This window comes from Filicampus tigris, chromosome 14 (genome assembly GCF_054856515.1).
Source record: "Filicampus tigris isolate MCC_2025a chromosome 14, RoL_Ftig_1.0, whole genome shotgun sequence".
NCBI lineage: Eukaryota > Metazoa > Chordata > Actinopteri > Syngnathiformes > Syngnathidae > Filicampus > Filicampus tigris.
Genome location: NC_141230.1, coordinates 10,145,364 through 10,162,951, shown reverse-complemented (window position 1 = coordinate 10,162,951; position 17,588 = coordinate 10,145,364). Strand labels below are relative to the sequence as shown.

General features: G+C 40.5%; 1 protein-coding gene across 1 annotated transcript; it reads right to left on the bottom strand.

The window, feature by feature from the left end:
* Positions 1-993: 993 nt before the first annotated feature.
* Positions 994-17,123, bottom strand: rev1 (REV1 DNA directed polymerase). Its single transcript, XM_086052256.1, has 22 exons — positions 16,473-17,123; positions 14,961-15,032; positions 14,498-14,627; positions 12,832-13,000; positions 11,888-12,340; positions 10,103-10,821; positions 9,908-10,006; positions 9,066-9,182; positions 8,865-8,988; positions 8,651-8,779; positions 8,152-8,306; positions 7,960-8,079; positions 7,654-7,874; positions 7,186-7,358; positions 6,865-7,082; positions 6,587-6,777; positions 6,250-6,513; positions 5,155-5,254; positions 4,867-5,069; positions 4,645-4,795; positions 2,848-2,950; positions 994-2,709 (listed from the first exon to the last, which is right to left on the bottom strand). Exons 1-22 carry the CDS (start codon positions 16,482-16,484, stop codon positions 2,598-2,600), a joined length of 4,035 nt encoding a protein of 1,344 aa, XP_085908382.1. The 5' UTR covers positions 16,485-17,123; the 3' UTR covers positions 994-2,597.
* Positions 17,124-17,588: the final 465 nt, after the last annotated feature.

Here is a 17,588-nt window from a genome sequence, read left to right as displayed (position 1 = left end):
GCCACCTATAGTACATGAGTGTGCAAAAGGACTTAGTAGGCTATATTCCCCTACCGTTCTGTGGGCAATATTTCAATCTCCAGGAAATGGTGTATTTTGTTTAATGTTCGTCATCTTATTGGAGAAATACTGATTTTGAACTACTCCAAATGATGTAAGCGGTGGTTGTGTTTTTGTATAGTGTTGATGGTCACAGGACTCTTCGTTTCTGTAGTCCAGATGAGAATTGATGTGGGCAACGAGGAGGAAGTAAATTAGACAAGCACAATAAAATTTGAAGTTACAGTTTATTATTATCAAGCTTTAGAAAACTTTCACAGCTTCAGGTCTTCAGGCACAAGCCAGATTTATAAAGATAAAACTTGGCCCGTTCTAAAATGAGGCCCATTTGCTTGCACCAACACATCAAAGAGAAGGAGGTGGGGGAAAAAAGAGAAGCAACAACTTGGAAGATGAACAGATACTTCTCAGACATTCATATGCGGAAATATTACACTAATGTGGTTTGCATAATACCAGTATTTTTTCCCTCCAGCCAAGCACAGCATTTCTGAATGATGGGGGACTAATGTCATGCAATACAAATTTGGGATACAAAGTTAAAAATGTAACGCTGTTCAGATCAAAATTACGTCCAAAGGGACATTTTCCTTGACTACATAACACAAAAGAAAAAAATGTAGAGGCATTATACTGAGTAGAGTGACAATCAACAGTTAAAACCTCTTAAGTGCTTTCTTTCCCAAGACCGAAAAGATCCAGTTTGTAGTTACTAAGAATCGACTAAATGTAAACAATACAAGAGGTAAAACTCTTTACTTACATTAAACAAGTACATAAAAAAAAAAAACAAAAAAAAACGTTATTTACATACTTTAATGACAAAGATTTGGCACTTTTTTGCAAAAGGCAAAAAAGAAAATGACTTACCGGTACTTTGTTTTTTTTTTTTATACAGCATTTGTGTCTGCTTTTTTTTGGGGGGGGGGGGGGGGGGGGGGGGGGGTTATCATATACCTACCAGAGAGGGAAATTCTTACATTGGAAAAGCCTTTTACAGTACCTTTACATGGGAATCAATTTGCAAAGTACAGTATAACCTCCAAAGCCTGACGCCCCAAAAGTGGTACAATTTGGAGTTCATCTCAAATGTTCTGGGAAAGAAAATGTGCTCCAAAGTCACCCACCATTGCGTCTACTCAAGACCCAGCATCTAAAGGATTTTAAACAAATGTTTGTGATGTCACCAATTGAAGCAGATCAGTAATGGCAGAGAGAAAAGGTGTGATGTTAACCATAAAACAGAACGAGGAAATTCAACTATTGCGTCATATAAAACTGTCTGGCCGATCAGAACAATATGAACACACACATTCTACCAAGCAGATGCTAACATAAACACACTTATTATGCATTTCATACTTACTACAGCAGTGCCTTGACTTTTGAGTGACCCAATTTGAGTTTGAGATATGAGCCGTAGCTCAGCTGATTTTTTTGCTTTGACTTGCGAGTGAAAATTCAAGATACGAGCAGCAAACGCAAATCAACTCAGTTAACAAGCAGCAGTTTGGTGATAGTGAACAATCCTGGAATAAAAGGAGCTCATTCTCATACTCATGATGTCAAACTAAACAACAAACTATGCGAATTACACCAACCAGATAATTTTGCCTTTGGAGAATGTCCGCTAGCTTAATGCTAACAAACAATGGAAAATGCCATACATCGACTAACAACCAGCATCGATAGTGGTGGTGTTATATAACCCTTTAAGCAAGGCCGTTTGATCACAAAAATTGTAACAACACAAAGACAGCCAACAGTAAACACAGGTATGTTATTCATCCTCAGCAAAAAAACGACATCTTACCAAGTCAGTTGTGAAACTCTTGTATGTGTCTCTATGTCTGTATCATACTGCCTCCCAGCGGCCAAGGCACGTGTGATTATTTGCGATATGAGTGATTTGATTTACAAATGTTGTCACTGACAGAAATAAACTCAAAAGTCATGGCACCACTGTGATTCCATCAATACACCACACCTTCCTGCTCCCTCTCCACTTAATGTCTGTCAAGCACCTCCAATGAGGAGTTTTACTTTGTATTTTGTGGTGACCTTTAAGAATGTTAAAATGTTAGTTAAAACATTGCTCGAACAAATAAAAAAAGTTTTTTATGGCGAAGAGGACAAATTAATTTTGCATTATTTCTTTTGTAAATTAAACCTTTTTTTTTTTTTTTTTAAGTCAACCGCCGTCACAGAATGGAGTGTGTTCCACTTTGGAGGCGCCACTGGTTTCCAAGACAGAATACTACCAAGAAAATATAAAGAGAGTGTCTGTCTCAAGTTCTGTTGACTTGGTCTTTGAAAGATGAGAAGAACTGCATTGTATACAAATGAACCAACTTTGAATACAATCATGGCTTTTAAATTTCTCACTTGGCTAATGCTGTATGAGAAACCATGAATTGGTGTTGATGCAGTTGATCAGGAATAAGCTGTGATATCTGCGCATCTTAGAGAACCCAGCAGTTGGTCGAACGGGAAGAGTTAAAATGCAGAAAAAAGTGGAAAAGCTGGCATGTCGATGTTCATGCGATCTTCAGGGTGCTACCGTAGGTTTGCTGCACAACCACCTGCACGTTGTCCACAATGAAGTCAAAGGCCATACTCCACACGGACTCCAGCGACTGCTGCATGATCCTGCGCACACAAGATAGAGAAAATATTTGTTTTCTGTGTTGAATAGGCGCAATAAACTATCCATCCATTATCTGTACCGCTTATCCTCACAAGGGTCGCGGGGGCGCAATAAACTAATGAATTATTAATCAAACTTGCCTCTTCATGTATTTTATGATCAGATAAAGCTTCTCCAGATCCTTGTCTTCGATCAGATCAGTGCAATATTTCACCACCTGCAGGATGTCCTCTTCCATGGGGTCTGACACAAAGTTCAAATACATTCCCTTTCATTAATCACAATCATTAACTCATTTGAGTGACAGTGAAACCTGAAGTCACTTGCAACATTTGACTTTGAAGCGAGATGTCAGCGAATCTCACATCAAGAGATTATTCAGATTGTACAGTCTTACTTTCGCACTACTCAGAACGCACAAACAATATGTTGAAGTTAGGAGAGACTTGTTTTACTTTGGCCTTTTTTTTTAATGTAATGTTTAATTTAGTTCTATACTTAAACAGAGAAAAAGTGATTGTCTGTGACTGTTAAACTATGGCAGAAATGACTTCTATTTCCATTATTTCCAAGGGGAATATTTTTCTTCTGAGTTTGACCTTAGCGGTTGGCATACACAGGTGCGTGTGAATATTGTGGAAAAGTTCATAGAATAATTCTAAGTTTATAGAATAAATTTAAACTATTTTCCCCAGAATCATTATTCGTCATACAGTGGTACCTCTACTTATGAAATTAATTGGTTCTGGAGGAAATTTCTTAAGTAGAAAATTTTCTAAGTAGAGACATGTTTTCCATGTAGATGCCCTAATACGTTCCAAGCTCCCTAATATTCAGGCATAAATGTTTTATAAAACATAAAAATGCATTAAAACATGTAACAAATACATGTTACAATTAGATTCTTGCACAATGAATGAGAGTTGTGCATAAAGAATAAAAATGATGGTCGTTTACCTTTTAATTGCTGTCCTCATCGCTTTTTGCCCTCTTTGGTTCATGTTCTCTCTCAGAAGTGGTTTTTGCCTGGCGTTTTGTAAAGAACTGATTTAATAACGTGGCGGCTGTCGATACATTATGGTCATATTCTTTGGCGAGCTCAACCAAACGCATCCCCTTTTCATACTTTTCTATTATCTCTTGCTTTGTTTGTATGTACAAAAAAACATTTTTCTCCTTTTTTTCTCTTTTCCTCGTTTCTAATTCACGTTAAACTATCGGAACACCTCATGGCCCGAGGGGCGAATGACATTACGCTGCATAGACATATCTATCACATATCTATCTATCTGTCTATCTACACACATAGACACATACGGTAGAGGTCCCTCTTTGCCAATGGGATGCCAGGAAGATGTTAGGTAATAGCCAGTGGTAGAGCAGCTATGAATATGTTGCGTTCTCGAAACCCTGGAGCTGCGAGTAGCAGCCCACACTTTTACCTTTCGTATCCTGAAATTTCTTTCGTAACAAGAGGCAATATTTTCCTGTTGATACGTTTCGTAACTTGAAAATTTCATATGAAGAGACGTTCGTAAGTACAGGTACCACTGTATTTATTAAAGCTGTCAGTATGACCTGACAGTAGTACAAGAGGTAAATTAATTGTGAAATCAGGTCATACTGACAATATAAAGAAAGGCGACCAAAAGTGATTTTTTTTAAATTGCAAACACTCCATTAAGTTAAAAAAGATTCACATCCTTAGAGAAAAATATTTCATGATTACATTTTTCAAAATAATTTTGCTGATCATTAGTAGCTAACAAAAATCTCAAGAAATTACAATATTACATAAACATCAATTTGAGTGAAGATTTATGTAATGAATTTAAAAAATAAGTTTCACTTTTTGAATTGAACTACTTAAATTAAAAAAATTCTACAATATTGAAATTAATTGAGATGCACCTTTATACAAAAAGGTGTATGTATACCTGTCATGGTGGTCACCCATTCCCGTAAGAGCGTTTTAATATCCGGTAGCTCAGAGGCTCCGGCCAACGCTGGAGGAGGGCGAAGGATGCATTTTGGCAAAGGCTCTGGGATGTCCTGCTTTGAGGAGGATGTGGACGGACCATTTTCAGCCTGTTCAAGCAAAAGGAAGTTCAGGTTATGTTATAAATGTTGCATTTTCACAAAAACCATTGAGAATCTACCTTTAAGACATTCATAGGCTCCTTAAGTTTAGTAAAAGGCGGTGCGGTTTTGGCAGGGCTGTTCATCGGGCGGTACTTCTTTTGAGGCGATGGGCCCTTTTTGGTAGGGCTTCCTGCATTCTTCCTCTTGTATCGCCGCTTCACTCGTCCGATGCCGACTCCGACAGACTGTTTCAGCTGCAAAAGTGCATTCTTCTGCTCCACTGCAAGGAAATAGGAATGAGAAAACGAGAATGGGGAAAAACAACATCGCACTGCAAACAGAAGTTGAATATGTCAAAGTCTTACACATTATTGATTGAGGCTGGTTATTTGCGGCACGGTTGTAGGCAGACTTGAGCTCCTCTTGGAGCTCTTTGGGAAGAGCGGCGAAAACTTCTGGGTCAACCTGCAGTCACACAATAGAGAAGAAATATATACCACTTTCTTTTGAAATAAATGTGTGCTATAAGTACAGAATACTGTCACCTTCTTCAAATAGTGCAAATAAACACAAATAAAATTGCTGATATTATAAATATTTATCAGACTTTTGACCTCAAGCTTCTTGTTATGGCTAACGTCGGGCATAAGCTATTCATTTCCAAGCTTTGACCATGTCCTAACTATTGTAGCTGTTGTCTTATTTTATCTCTAAACACTTATTAATTGTAATACTAATATCCTATTCATAGCTGGTTGCTCTCCGCCCTAACGTGGTTCAAGCCAGACTTCTATGAAAAGTGTACCGCAAACCTAAGCACTTATTTTGGTCTTTCCATTCGCTGCATTTCACATTAGCAATTAGCAATAGCTACTCCATCTTATCATGTTCTCTCTTCTTGCTAGGTGTGTTGCATGCTTAGCGATTCCTTGTCGCCCTTTAGTTGGCGTTTGTTAGGGGAGGCGAGGATTATAGTTACTTAGAGGAGAGGATCCGCACTGCACTATGAGCGGCGCGCCCACAGAAATTGTGCAGAGCAAGTTAGCTTCAAGCATAGCATTTGCCGCGAGAAGCCGGGAGGCTGGGTTACATAGATGCAATGCTTTTTAAGAGGGAAGTCACCCCAAAATTTTTCTTTACATTATTATGTTGTATGCGCCACAACTAGTCTAAACACAGAATTTTTACTACGATTGTGTTTGTGGAATATGTGTTAAGAAGCTGAAAATGACATCACAGTTGCTCAGGGCTCAGGCTCCAATCACAGCTCACCTCTTTTCTCAAGTTGAGCCGTGATTGGTTGTTACCTGAGCCCTGAGCAATTGTGATGTCATTTTCAGTAGACAGCAAGTGACAAAATGGCCTTCCCCCTGAGATGGGTGGATTGTGCTGCTTATTTCATATTCCACAAACACAATATTAATCAGAATACCACCGATCTGCTAATAATGTTCATGTACCTGTGAGTAGTTAGGCAGCTCCAAAACAATTCCTGGACTGTCCGGCTGGTTTGGAATCTGCAGTACTAGTGCTCCAGGCGGTGCAGAGGGTTTGTTCAGTGCAGCAGGAGGACAAGTATGGGAGGCCAGCCGTGACTTGGGACTCAAAGCCTGCGAACTGGCAGGACAGCGGTGGGTTGTTTCTTTTCCTTCTCTGTAAGTCCACGACTGCTCCACTTGTAATCTCAGCTCTGCGGGCAGGGCTTCCAAAACGGACAGATCCACCTTGGACATTATATAAAAATAAAGTGTATTTGTGTGTGTAAGGAAAAAACACACAGTCAAATTGAGTGCCTACCTGTGAAGGTGAGGGGATTTCAATACTGAAGTCAAGACATGCTCTGGAGCGTTTAGGCGTTTGTCTGCATGCTTCATGTTCTTTGCTTGTTCCTGGAACTGATGCATTGGGAGACTGAGAATGCTCAATGGAACCAGGCGATACAGCTTGAATAGCGGACGTCTTTTCCTGATTTTTGATGTCACCAGCATCTGTGATATACATGTTACTCTTCTTAACTTTAACACGTCAACAATACTAGAAATACTGTACATCTACTGAAGCACAAAAACACTGACCTTTGCTGGTGGACACATGGCCGAGCAACATCTCTTTGATGGAGCGTGTCCGGAGCCCGTTGACATTGTTGTGAGCAGAGTGACTTCCCTCAAGAAGCTGGACTTGGATGCCCAAGCCTCGGAGGTCTTGCACTGGCAACTTCATAGCATGGAACATCTTGATGACTGTAGCTGCAATCAGCTGGCCGCTGTCAGTGGACTGTGCTAGCATCACTGTCCTGGACGAAGGAAGAGACAGAATACATGAGCATGTAACAAAAAAGTTGTTTTAAATACTGCCACTACTAGATAAAATAAACCTTGTAGGCAACATAGTCTTACTTGGCAAAGTTGTCGCATATGCCATGGCCGCCGTATTTCGCCGTCTCCTGGGGTGCGCCCTCCTTGCGGACCATGACCTTGAGCGTCACTCTGCGACCTTGCAGCCCGGCTTCTTGTAGACGTCGCTGCACCTCCATGGACAGGCTGGACAGGAAAGACTCTGCCTCATCAACCTGAAAGCGCAATAAAGAAAAGATGTGAGTAATGTTGTACTGCACAGCACAACCACGATAATTCACATAATGTTACAGGGAACATAGAATATTTGTTATTGTTGGTATAAAAATACAGTAGTGCCTTTACAAACAAGAGCGCACAGACTTTTCCGAAACATGATCCTTTGCTCGGTCAATTTTTTTTTGCTTTGCGTTACAAACCAAAATTTGAGTTACACGCAAGATTCAGATTCAATGCAATATATTGGATCTCATCGTGCACAGACACTAAATCAAGTGTCCAGTGAGTCACCTTTTTAAAACGAATATTGTAGTTCATCTCCGCTGACACGGACTTCCTCTCCTTCTCGTAGCGGACTGGTCGGTCATCGAGACCCCTGCAGAAACGGAACAGCGTTTGTCCTGATCGTGGTCCAAACTTCTTCTGTAGCTGCGTCAGAGAAACGTGCCGAAGGTCCCCGCATGACTTGACCCCAATAGCTGCCAGCTTTCTACCCATGACAGGCCCCACACCTGAAAAGAAAATAGGCAAATACACAGCTTTATGAAAGCTGGGAGTGTGGCTTAAATGTCAGCCAACAGGACGTGCTGTATCCACCTGGTAAGCTGGTCACTGGCAGGTCCCTGATAAAGTCGTCCACTTCCTCTGACTTTAAGAAGTACTGCCCATCGGGCTTGGCCTTACGTGTCGAAAGCCTAGCCAACAAGATATTGGACCCTAAAAAAAAGTTGAGAAGTAAGAGTGAATTCTAAATGCTTGCTTCAAATTCAACTTCAAAGACAAACTCACCCATGCCAACTGAAGCGCAGCATCCGGTTTTCTCCTTGATGTCTGCTCTGATGGCTTTGGCCAGATACTCTGGGTTGACACCCAGCTCAGCTATGAGAGCAGAGGCGTCCAGCAGTACTTCGTCACAGCTAAGCGCCTCGATGTCGTGAGTATAACTGCAGCCAACGCAATAAGAACATGTCCATGTGCAGGAGTCATATTTCAGCACTGACTTGAGGTGTCGTCAGCTATTCTGTCTGTACTTAGTTGGTGATAGCACCACACATGGGTGACTGAAAATAATAGACACAAATGCATCCAAAAAGTGGGCTTTTTATAAAGGCGCAATATTACAGAGTACAGATTAAAGGCATTTCCATTCATTACAATGGGGCAAGGTGATTTGAGATATGCATGCTTTAAGTTACGAACATGGTCTCAGAACGAATTCAACTCGTATTTGAAGGCACCACTGTGCTTTTCAAATGAGAGAGATGCTGAAGAGAGTACTTCTTCTTACCCAGCCAAAGTCTCATACATGGTGAGGGCCACCTCTTTGTAGGCGTCAAAGTCGTACGGGACAGACTGTAGACTAGGACACAGCTGTTTGGCTTTACCAAAAAACATCCCGTTTTTCACACCTGCCTGCCTGTGAGTGAACGCCGTCGCAGCAGTTAGTCAGTCAGTGAGCGAGTGCTGTTCAGAATCACAACGATATAATATGCATGTCTCACCTTGCAGCATAGCTACAGGATGCAATCTCCGCCATGGAAAGAGAGGCATCCTGGTCTATTCCATTAGCGTGGACTTCTGCACAGTCTTGTGGAGCGGCATCATGTAAATATTCAAACTCTTTGCCTGTGAAGCAAAGCAAGTTGCATCTTTTATTAAGTGTATCTTAAATGGAACATTTAAACATGTGTAATCTTTCTCACCAGGTGGAGCCAGTGTGTGTTTCCTTTGGTAGTAATGCTGCTCCAGCTGTGGGTTGGCCCCTGGTCTTAAAGGCACACGCATATGCCCACGGTTACTAGTCACAGCTACAGGTTTACCTGTGTGAAAAAAATTAATTCTAATATCTTTGTAATTTGATTCAGCTGCATTACACCACTAAGTACAATTACTTTAGTTATATTACTGCCCCAATTCCAATGTATGGCACCTAAACAGGTTGATATATCTGTGATTGAGGTCTTTTACATTTTTTTTTTCTTTTTTTTCATGATTCTTTTTCTTGCACTGTGTGTTCTTTTACTAAGGTATCTTTTATTTCTATACTTTGTTTGTAAATGCATTTAAATGTTGTACTTTTAATTATACAAAGCACATTGAGTTACCTTGTTTATGAATGAGCTGTATCTATAAAGCTGCTTTGCCTTGCCTCTACTCACTATTGATGCATTTCCATTAGCAAAAGCACGCACAAATACAATGCGTGTGACCGCTGCTGGTCGCTCATTGGTTGAGCAGACTTGTCTTCATCATAGGGGATGCATGACTACAGATTTTTTGTCGTCGACTACAATGTGATAAAAAGTAAAGTTAAAGTAAGTTAATTAATGATGTTGTTGATATTTTTTCAGCAATTTAAAGTGCTTCCCAGCTGTTTAGCGCCACGGACCGGTTTTATGTAAAAATATATTTTCACAGACTGGCACAGAAACAAATAAAAACAAAAATTCTGCATTATGCTCAATGTGGTTATTGTAATTAGTGGGAGCTAATGTTGTGGCCGCAATAATTTATTATTATTATTTTTTTTTTTAGACAAACTCACCTTTGAGTTCTGGTCGATGTCGGATCCCAACAGACACAAAGAAACAATCCATGTCCACATGGAGGATGCAAGATTTAACTGCAGAGTGTGTCTGTGTATCTGACAAATGGGAAAAAAAAGGTAAATCAATGAGGTGAAGTTTTTTTTTTTTTTTTACAAGTATCAAATTTAACGTGTGTTTGTTGCTTTTGCTACCTTGGCTTTCAAAAGCACGCTGCTCCACCAATTTCCGAAGTCGCTCTTTGCCCGGAAAGGAGGCACCGTCTGTCGCCTTTCGCTTGTTGTGCAGTTCGTTGACATACTCAGAGAAGCCGGTCCTCCACGTGGAGATCTGGTGTAAACGCGAGTGAGCATAGTACTCTGAGATCAGGCCGCCTGTCTGTGCCAACAGCTGAGCGGCAGATTCGGGCGCCGCTGCGTTGGGATGAGGCCGGGGAGACCCAGACGGCGCCGTGCTGGGATGAGGTCGGACTGTTGAGTTGCTTTCCGAGGCAGGGTGGGATGAAAAGGCATTGTGGTGACTTCCGTTCAGACGCACGGGGATATGAGGATGAGATGGTGGGTTATGAGGAATTTTGTCGGGATTTGAGTCAACGTGACAGGATGTTTGTGGTGGTGATTTAAGTGTATCTTTTGAACATGATTCTGCAAGACAAACAGGTAACAGGTCAGACTGCTTTGGAGGACTGTTGGGGAACTCATACGGGTCTAGTTTGTTCAGGGAAGAGTCTTTCCTATCGGGGCTCGCGATTCTGCATTCACTCAGGTCCTTGGGAATAAAAAGTTTGTCTGTAACAAGGTCCTTTGACTTTAAGGCACCATTAAATAGATGTGCATGTCCATTGGTGAGGGGGGAAGGGGCTTTGATGCACTCCGCTATCAAATCGGCTGCTGAGGTCTGCAATGATCCATTCCTGCAAGTTAATAACACATTGAAATGATTTGAATAAGTAAAAGAAAAAGAATATTTAAGTCCACTATGACACTGACGTTCTTCCACACCGAATTCATCCAAGTATGCCTTTATGTACAGTGTCTTGTTTTGCACACTAGTGGCAAAGTCATGCTAAAAAGGACCGAACCCAAACTCTTTCCATGATTGAACGAAAAAACATGAACTGCAAAAAAGGGGGGCTCATGCACACACACTTGCAATGTTTACTAGCGGTAACTTTAAACTAATATCTAATTAAAGTCCACATCTATCTATCTGTCTGTCTATCCGTCTATCTATCCATCTATCTATATGTATAAAAAAGTGTAGTCCAAATGTATCATATGAGCAAACCATTGGGACAAGCCAGCGAGCGCAACGATGATGTGATGAGTTCACCCCAAATAATTTGAGTAAAAGAGGTATTTCAGAAGTGTGTATCAAACTGGTAGCCCTTCAAGTTAATCAGTACTGAAAAAGTAGCTCTCATTTTCAAAAAGGTTGGTGACCCCCAGCTTAAAGGGTAAAACACCATGACAACTATGCTATACGTTAGCACTCTCTATGGCGGCTGGCTTTGTTTGCATTAAGATAAACAGATTAGTTAGCCAAAGCTAAATATATAATTTCCTTTGTTTTGTTTGATAGTAAGCTTCAACTGAGAGTGACAATAAACTGCTTCAAGCCTTGTTTGTGAAATTCAATATCTGACAAACTGCGGCTTGTTATTAAGTGAGTTAAAATCAATGCCAGTATACAGAGCTCGTACCTCAAGTTTTTCCTTGCAAATCAAAGCAAAAACAAAAAAACAAACAAAAACAAAAAAAAGGAGCTGTCATTTTGCCTTATGTAAAAAAAAAAAAAAAAAAGAAAAAAAAAAGGTCAGGTCACATATTGTTACAAATACCACATCTAATAACAAATGACACACTGCCATATTGTGAATCAATCAAGATTTAAAAGGTACATTATTTTTTCCCTTAGCAACTAGTCCTAATACTCCAACACAATCAGGAGACAATGTTGTCTTACAAAGACATACTCACACTCTTATTTCCACTTCCTTGTGTCTCCTCTGGAGTGTACTGCAGGAGGTTTGAGGTTCAGGTTGGTCTGCACTCTGTGGCTGGAGAGCATGAGGTGATAGCACTCCCGACTGTGGGCGCTTTAAGGGGCTTGATTTAAATAGTGGGTTGTGGGAATTGGAACTGCTGCAGTGTCTCGGTTCGACACTAAAGTGGCTGTGCTCAGGGTCTGGGTGGGAGGATGCTGAGGGGCTCAGATGTGGGTGGGGTGAGAGGCTCTTCTGAAGGGAGCCTTGTTGTTTGTGAGAGGGGTAACTGGAGTTGGATGTCTCCTGGTTCGGAACACTGTGATGGCTATGACTGGGTCCAGCGGTGTCTGAGATCTGACGCTGCTTTATAGCCGGAAACAGTGGCCCTTTGTGTTTAGCGTACAGTTGGTAGTGCAAGTAAGGGAGGAGATGTCCTGCTTTAATGCTGTTTTGAAGAGAAAATAAAAAATAAGACAACTAGGGCTAGGCGATATGACTGAAAAGTATATCACGATATAAGTGTTTCATATTGGTCGATATCGATATATATTGATTTTTTTTCAACTATTGAAAATAATGACCCGAAGAAAAATACATTTAGGTTATTTTATTTTAACATAATACTTAACCTTTAATAAGAGGTCAATGTAACTATGAAAGCTGCTTCTTATGAAAGCTGCTTCTTCTTTGGTTTAAACGCTTCTTCTTCATGTTTGGAGGCGGAAGCGCGCTGCCTACATCATGCACCATACTGCGATCTGGTTTGTTTTTCTTTGTTTCCTATCGAACGTTTTATCGAAGGCATTTTCTATTGGTATCGATCACGTGTCAATTGCGATACATATCGATATCAAATTACTGGCCCAGCCCTAAAGACAACACTAATACCTTGATTCTCATATGTTCTGATGGTGTGTGCACAATAGATGAACTCACCTGTCAGTGATCCAGCCAGGCGTGATGACCTTTTCCCCTTTCAGCTCCTGAATTTTGCTGTTTGGCAAATTGTTAGCAATGATATGGGTGGTCTTGGAGCGGGAATAGTAGACGTGGAACTGCCCGCCATGTAGTATCATCAGCCTGCGGAGCTCATCTGCACTTGGTTCTGCCCACAAAAGACAACATGTCTCGTTATTCATCTTCTATAGCACTTGGCTTAGTGCGTAGGCACTCATCTTCTGTAGGGGGGCCACATTTTGCGCAAAGGGACGCATTGTTGCGCAAATGAGCAGTGGATGTGGATATGCACATCAAGCCATTGCGCATAAGCACTCCATTGAGGTGCCACATTAGCATAATTTGCTTAAGGAAAGAGAGAGGCAATGATTGCAGCAATGACAAGACTCAGCATCTGACCAATCAGAGAGAATGCTCCGACCCACACTTGCAGAGCAAGGCTTGACGTGTTGTCCAAACCATACCACGAGTTGGGAACAAGCAAGAGGTTAAATTAAAAAGCCAAAAACAAGAGGTGCTTGAAGGTGGATATGATGTTGAAATAAAACTTTGTGGCTCAAACCTGCTACTTACTAGATAGAAATCTCTGTCTCCATGTCTGTCTGAAATGAAGACCTGCCCCCACGCCTTCCTGCAGCCCTGATAAACATTTACTGAATATCCTGTTAATTTTTTTTGCATTAATAAAATGACCTGATTGTGGTTGTAAAATGTAGCCAATTAAGCCTACAGTCTACCAATTTATATCCTTTCAATTTATCTTGTTACTCTTGTACTAATAGTAGTAGTAATCGTAGTAGTAGTCATAGTATTATTTGTAAACCAGTATTTGCATTACAGTCCGTAATAATAGATAGAAGTGTAAGAGTAAGTGCAGTAGATTTTATATTATAATTATTATCATCGTTATTATTACACCGTTTTAACTTTTTTTTTTTTTTTTTTTAGTCAGAGATGCAACTAAACTTCTAAATAAAATTTATGAGTTGATTCTGAGTCTTACCTGGACCTCCAAATTTCAATGGCACAAGGGCACTTAAGTGTCCTCCAAAAACTTACTTGAGTAAGAGTAAGTACTCACTGCTCAGTGAAAAAATAACTACTCACTTAACTTCTTAATAAAAATACTCAAGTAAAAGTAAAAAGTAAGTAAAAGCACAGTTTATCTCAAAAGTCACTAGTAAACTTTGTGCGATACTACATACCTCTGGTTATAATTTACAACATAAATAATTTTAAAACATGGCATTTTGACGAAATGCATTCTGGATCACAATTAACCCCACTGGTTATCCTCCAACTGTTTATTATTCTGTATATCACTGGTGTCGGGCCAAAACCCCAAAAGTCCCATTTTGGTGAATGAAGTACTTTTTCAAAAATTATGCTATCGGTCAGTCCGCACTCGTGGGTGTTACTTTTACACATTATTGACCAATCTAAAGGGTTGAAAATGGCTTGCTCTCTTTCACGATGCAATACTAAATGTTTGAACAAACTTGCCATTTTTGGGGTCTCCAGTAAAGTGACTATTTTGGAGGTACAATGTTTTGGCCCGATGCCAACGATATGTACATAGAAAAAACAAATTTTGAAATTTTACATGTCTTTTAAATCAAAGTCACAAAATCTGAACATATGTCACCTGTGTAGCCGTTAACATAGATGGCCACCCCAGAGAAAATGTTGGAAGAGCTGCCCTTCTGTTTCTCCCTGGGAGCATCACTTTTGAACTGCTCCTCCAACTTTGACACCTTAGCGGCCATGTAGCCGCCCTGCAAACAAGAATGGGAATGAGTGAGAATAGAAGATTTATCCACGGTGTCACATACTACTTAGTTGGGAATGGTAACAGATACACAGAGAGCACACTTTGTGTCTCATTATTTTGACAGCCAACAAATCTCATGAGACCCGAGCTCAATTAACTCTGCATAAGTTTTGCTTTTTGTGACTGCAACGGAAACTAAAAAGCTAGCCGTTACATTGTCATTGGAGTTAATGTTCAGTATATAATTTGTAAACTGTAAAATTTATAAATGATTCCTACTAAGCAGTAGTTAACTTATTTTCTTGGATGACAGCTAATACAGTTAAGAGGTGCTCACCATCTCAGCCCAACCATTGTCCCCGCTGGCAGTGGCTTTCTTCTTGGTCCACACATCTCGACTCATACTGAGCTACCTGAAAACATAATTGACACGTTAACACTGTACAGTACAGAGATGACAGGAGGAAACGTGACTTGCGACTGCAAATAAAAGTACAGTGACATGACAATTACGTGCAGGAATTAAGGGAAATGAAAGTAACATTGCTAATACAATAAGCAAGCTAAAGATCATGATCTGGGGGTCGTCGGTTTTCTATTGTACAACATTTTGTTACGTTGCACGGTGTAGTTGCTGCCATACTTATGTTCATTGCTGTACAGTCTAGTTTTTTCATACAAATATTTTCTGAAATTTGAAGGTTACAAACAGCATGCCTTGAACTAGCTTGCGCAGCAGCGTAATAATGTACACTCAGTTACCGCTGTATTTACTGTTTATCATTTCACTTATGGCCAGAAGTGTTTTATCATACAAACATTTAATGTAGAGTTACAAGAATTAGTCAGTTAATGGACAACTAATCAATTAACAAATTAATGGACAGTAATTGATTCATTATTTAGAAACCTTGTTTAACATAAAATTGTCCAAACACTGAGAATTTCAGCCTCTCAACAATAAATAGTCTCAAATTTCTGTAGTCCTCCATGAAAGCAGGCTGATTCATTCATTGTGTCTAATCAAGATAAGATATTTGCAAACATCTGTTTTTACTTTGGAATAAAATATTTTTCCCCCATTTTATCACGTTACATACCAAACCACTACACTGAATCATAATCAGTGAATAAAGGGATGGAAATGAGGAAGTATTTTTATCTGATTCATCAATTACTCAAAAATCTACTGACAGATTAATTGGTTTCAAAATGCGTGCGCGGTAAGGATGCATGGGCAGAAGAAGTGCCTTCTACTGTAGCGTGCCGCTAAGGTAACACCGGATTTATTGTTTTCCATTTGATTATTTTGTATTCATGTCTTAGAAGATAATTTTTATGGGAAGAATTTCCTGCGTTTGCATCGGAGTGATAGACAGTACGGCTGTTCCGACTTACATACAAATTCGGGAACTCCGTCGTAAATCGAGAAAACCTTATGTTTGTAAAGTCTTAGCAATATTAAACAAAGCCAACATTACAGCGGCAATACATTAGTAATGTATGCACGCGTTGCGTACTAAGAGGCATGTCTGGGCACGTCCGCAGCTCATGTCAACTTATTAACAAAAAGCAAAGCCTGGCGTGCACTTTGTTAGCGAACATTAGCCTAGCCACGACACCGCAACTGGCAAATCGCACAGAGTTCACGTCAGTTCAAGGCGAAATCTTCCAAGCCAGCGTGAACTAATCGCTGGGGCACGTTACCATCGCATGATAAACCAACAACCAAACAAGCCCCCGCTGACAACGCGGCGCGTTGTACACAAACGCGGCCATGTGACAAACATGGCATGTCGTGTTCCTTTTGTGCTGTCAAAAATGAGCTGTTGTTAGCCACATAGCAGACTTGCCTCCGCATATGAACCAGTCCACAAGCTCAGGCGTCAAATCTTCGGAGGATTTCCCAGACAGTAGCCGCCTTTTGTTGTCCTTGTTCCGCTTCAGTAAGCTTATTTAGTCATGGTGACACTCCGGTTACTTGAACATGTTCTCCATCCCCTCAGCTCTCCATTACTACCGCTTCTCGGATGATCCCTTTTGCTTTCCATTCTAGCTGTCGTCTGCATTGAAATGGTGTATACAAAGAGTTCCGGTATCTTTTCAAAATAAAACAACTGATGCGGTAACGAAGCCTATCGTGTCTTATCGTTGGATAGTTTTTGGCAACAACAGGAAGTCGCCGTTTTTGAAATCTAACTGTCGTCTAACTTCATGTAGCTCGTCGCCTAGTCACCTGAATTAACTCTTGGCACGTTCCGGCCGAAACGGACAATGGCCGAAGTACAGTCGTGGCCATGAATATGTCCGTTTTGAAAGGTAACTGTCGAAACTTAAATGTCGACACGAACCGCAGTTTTGAAAAAGTCAGGTCAGCTCGTGTAGCTAATGCTTCCACGCTATATTCCCTCGCTCGCTCTCTTTCTCTCTCTCGCTTTGCAGACAGTCGATGGGACCGTCTGGGATTTTTTCTATTGTTGTCCTCAAATGAACCTAATGGCGTCGCAGAGGCATGTGCAAACGGAGACGGGATGTGACACCTACACATCATTATGGAACAAACAGTACGTATCGTACATACATAAATAATTCATAAATATACACGGATAAAAGGGAGAATGATCTGCAGTGCACGTGCTCACAGACTTAGGACGCTTTGACCTATATGGCACGTGAGCGCCTTCATTGGCTGTTCACTGTTGCCATGGCAGCAGACATGGGATGCTGAAGTGTCATACGCCTACATATTTATTTTACAAACAGCAGGAAGTATAAATGATGGGAGGGCTAACGCGCTCCTTTCACATTTATTGTATGAAATAATGCTCACTTGAGATTTTATTTCAGCAGTTTTTTTTATTCTGGTTTGCAGTAGTTCAGTACTGCAGTGCATTACACAGAGATGTCTTTGTAAAATTTTGATTAAAAGGATTAAAAGGAGACATGCAGTTTTTTCACAATTTGA

Excerpts from the sequence above, each read along its gene's own strand:
- rev1 (XM_086052256.1), bottom strand. Across the intron at positions 7,359-7,653 it reads ACAATATTCGTTTTAAAAAG|GTTGATGAGGCAGAGTCTTT; the intron begins GTGACTCACTGG and ends TTGCGCTTTCAG. Across the intron at positions 6,514-6,586 it reads AAATCCCCTCACCTTCACAG|GTGGATCTGTCCGTTTTGGA; the intron begins GTAGGCACTCAA and ends ATAATGTCCAAG.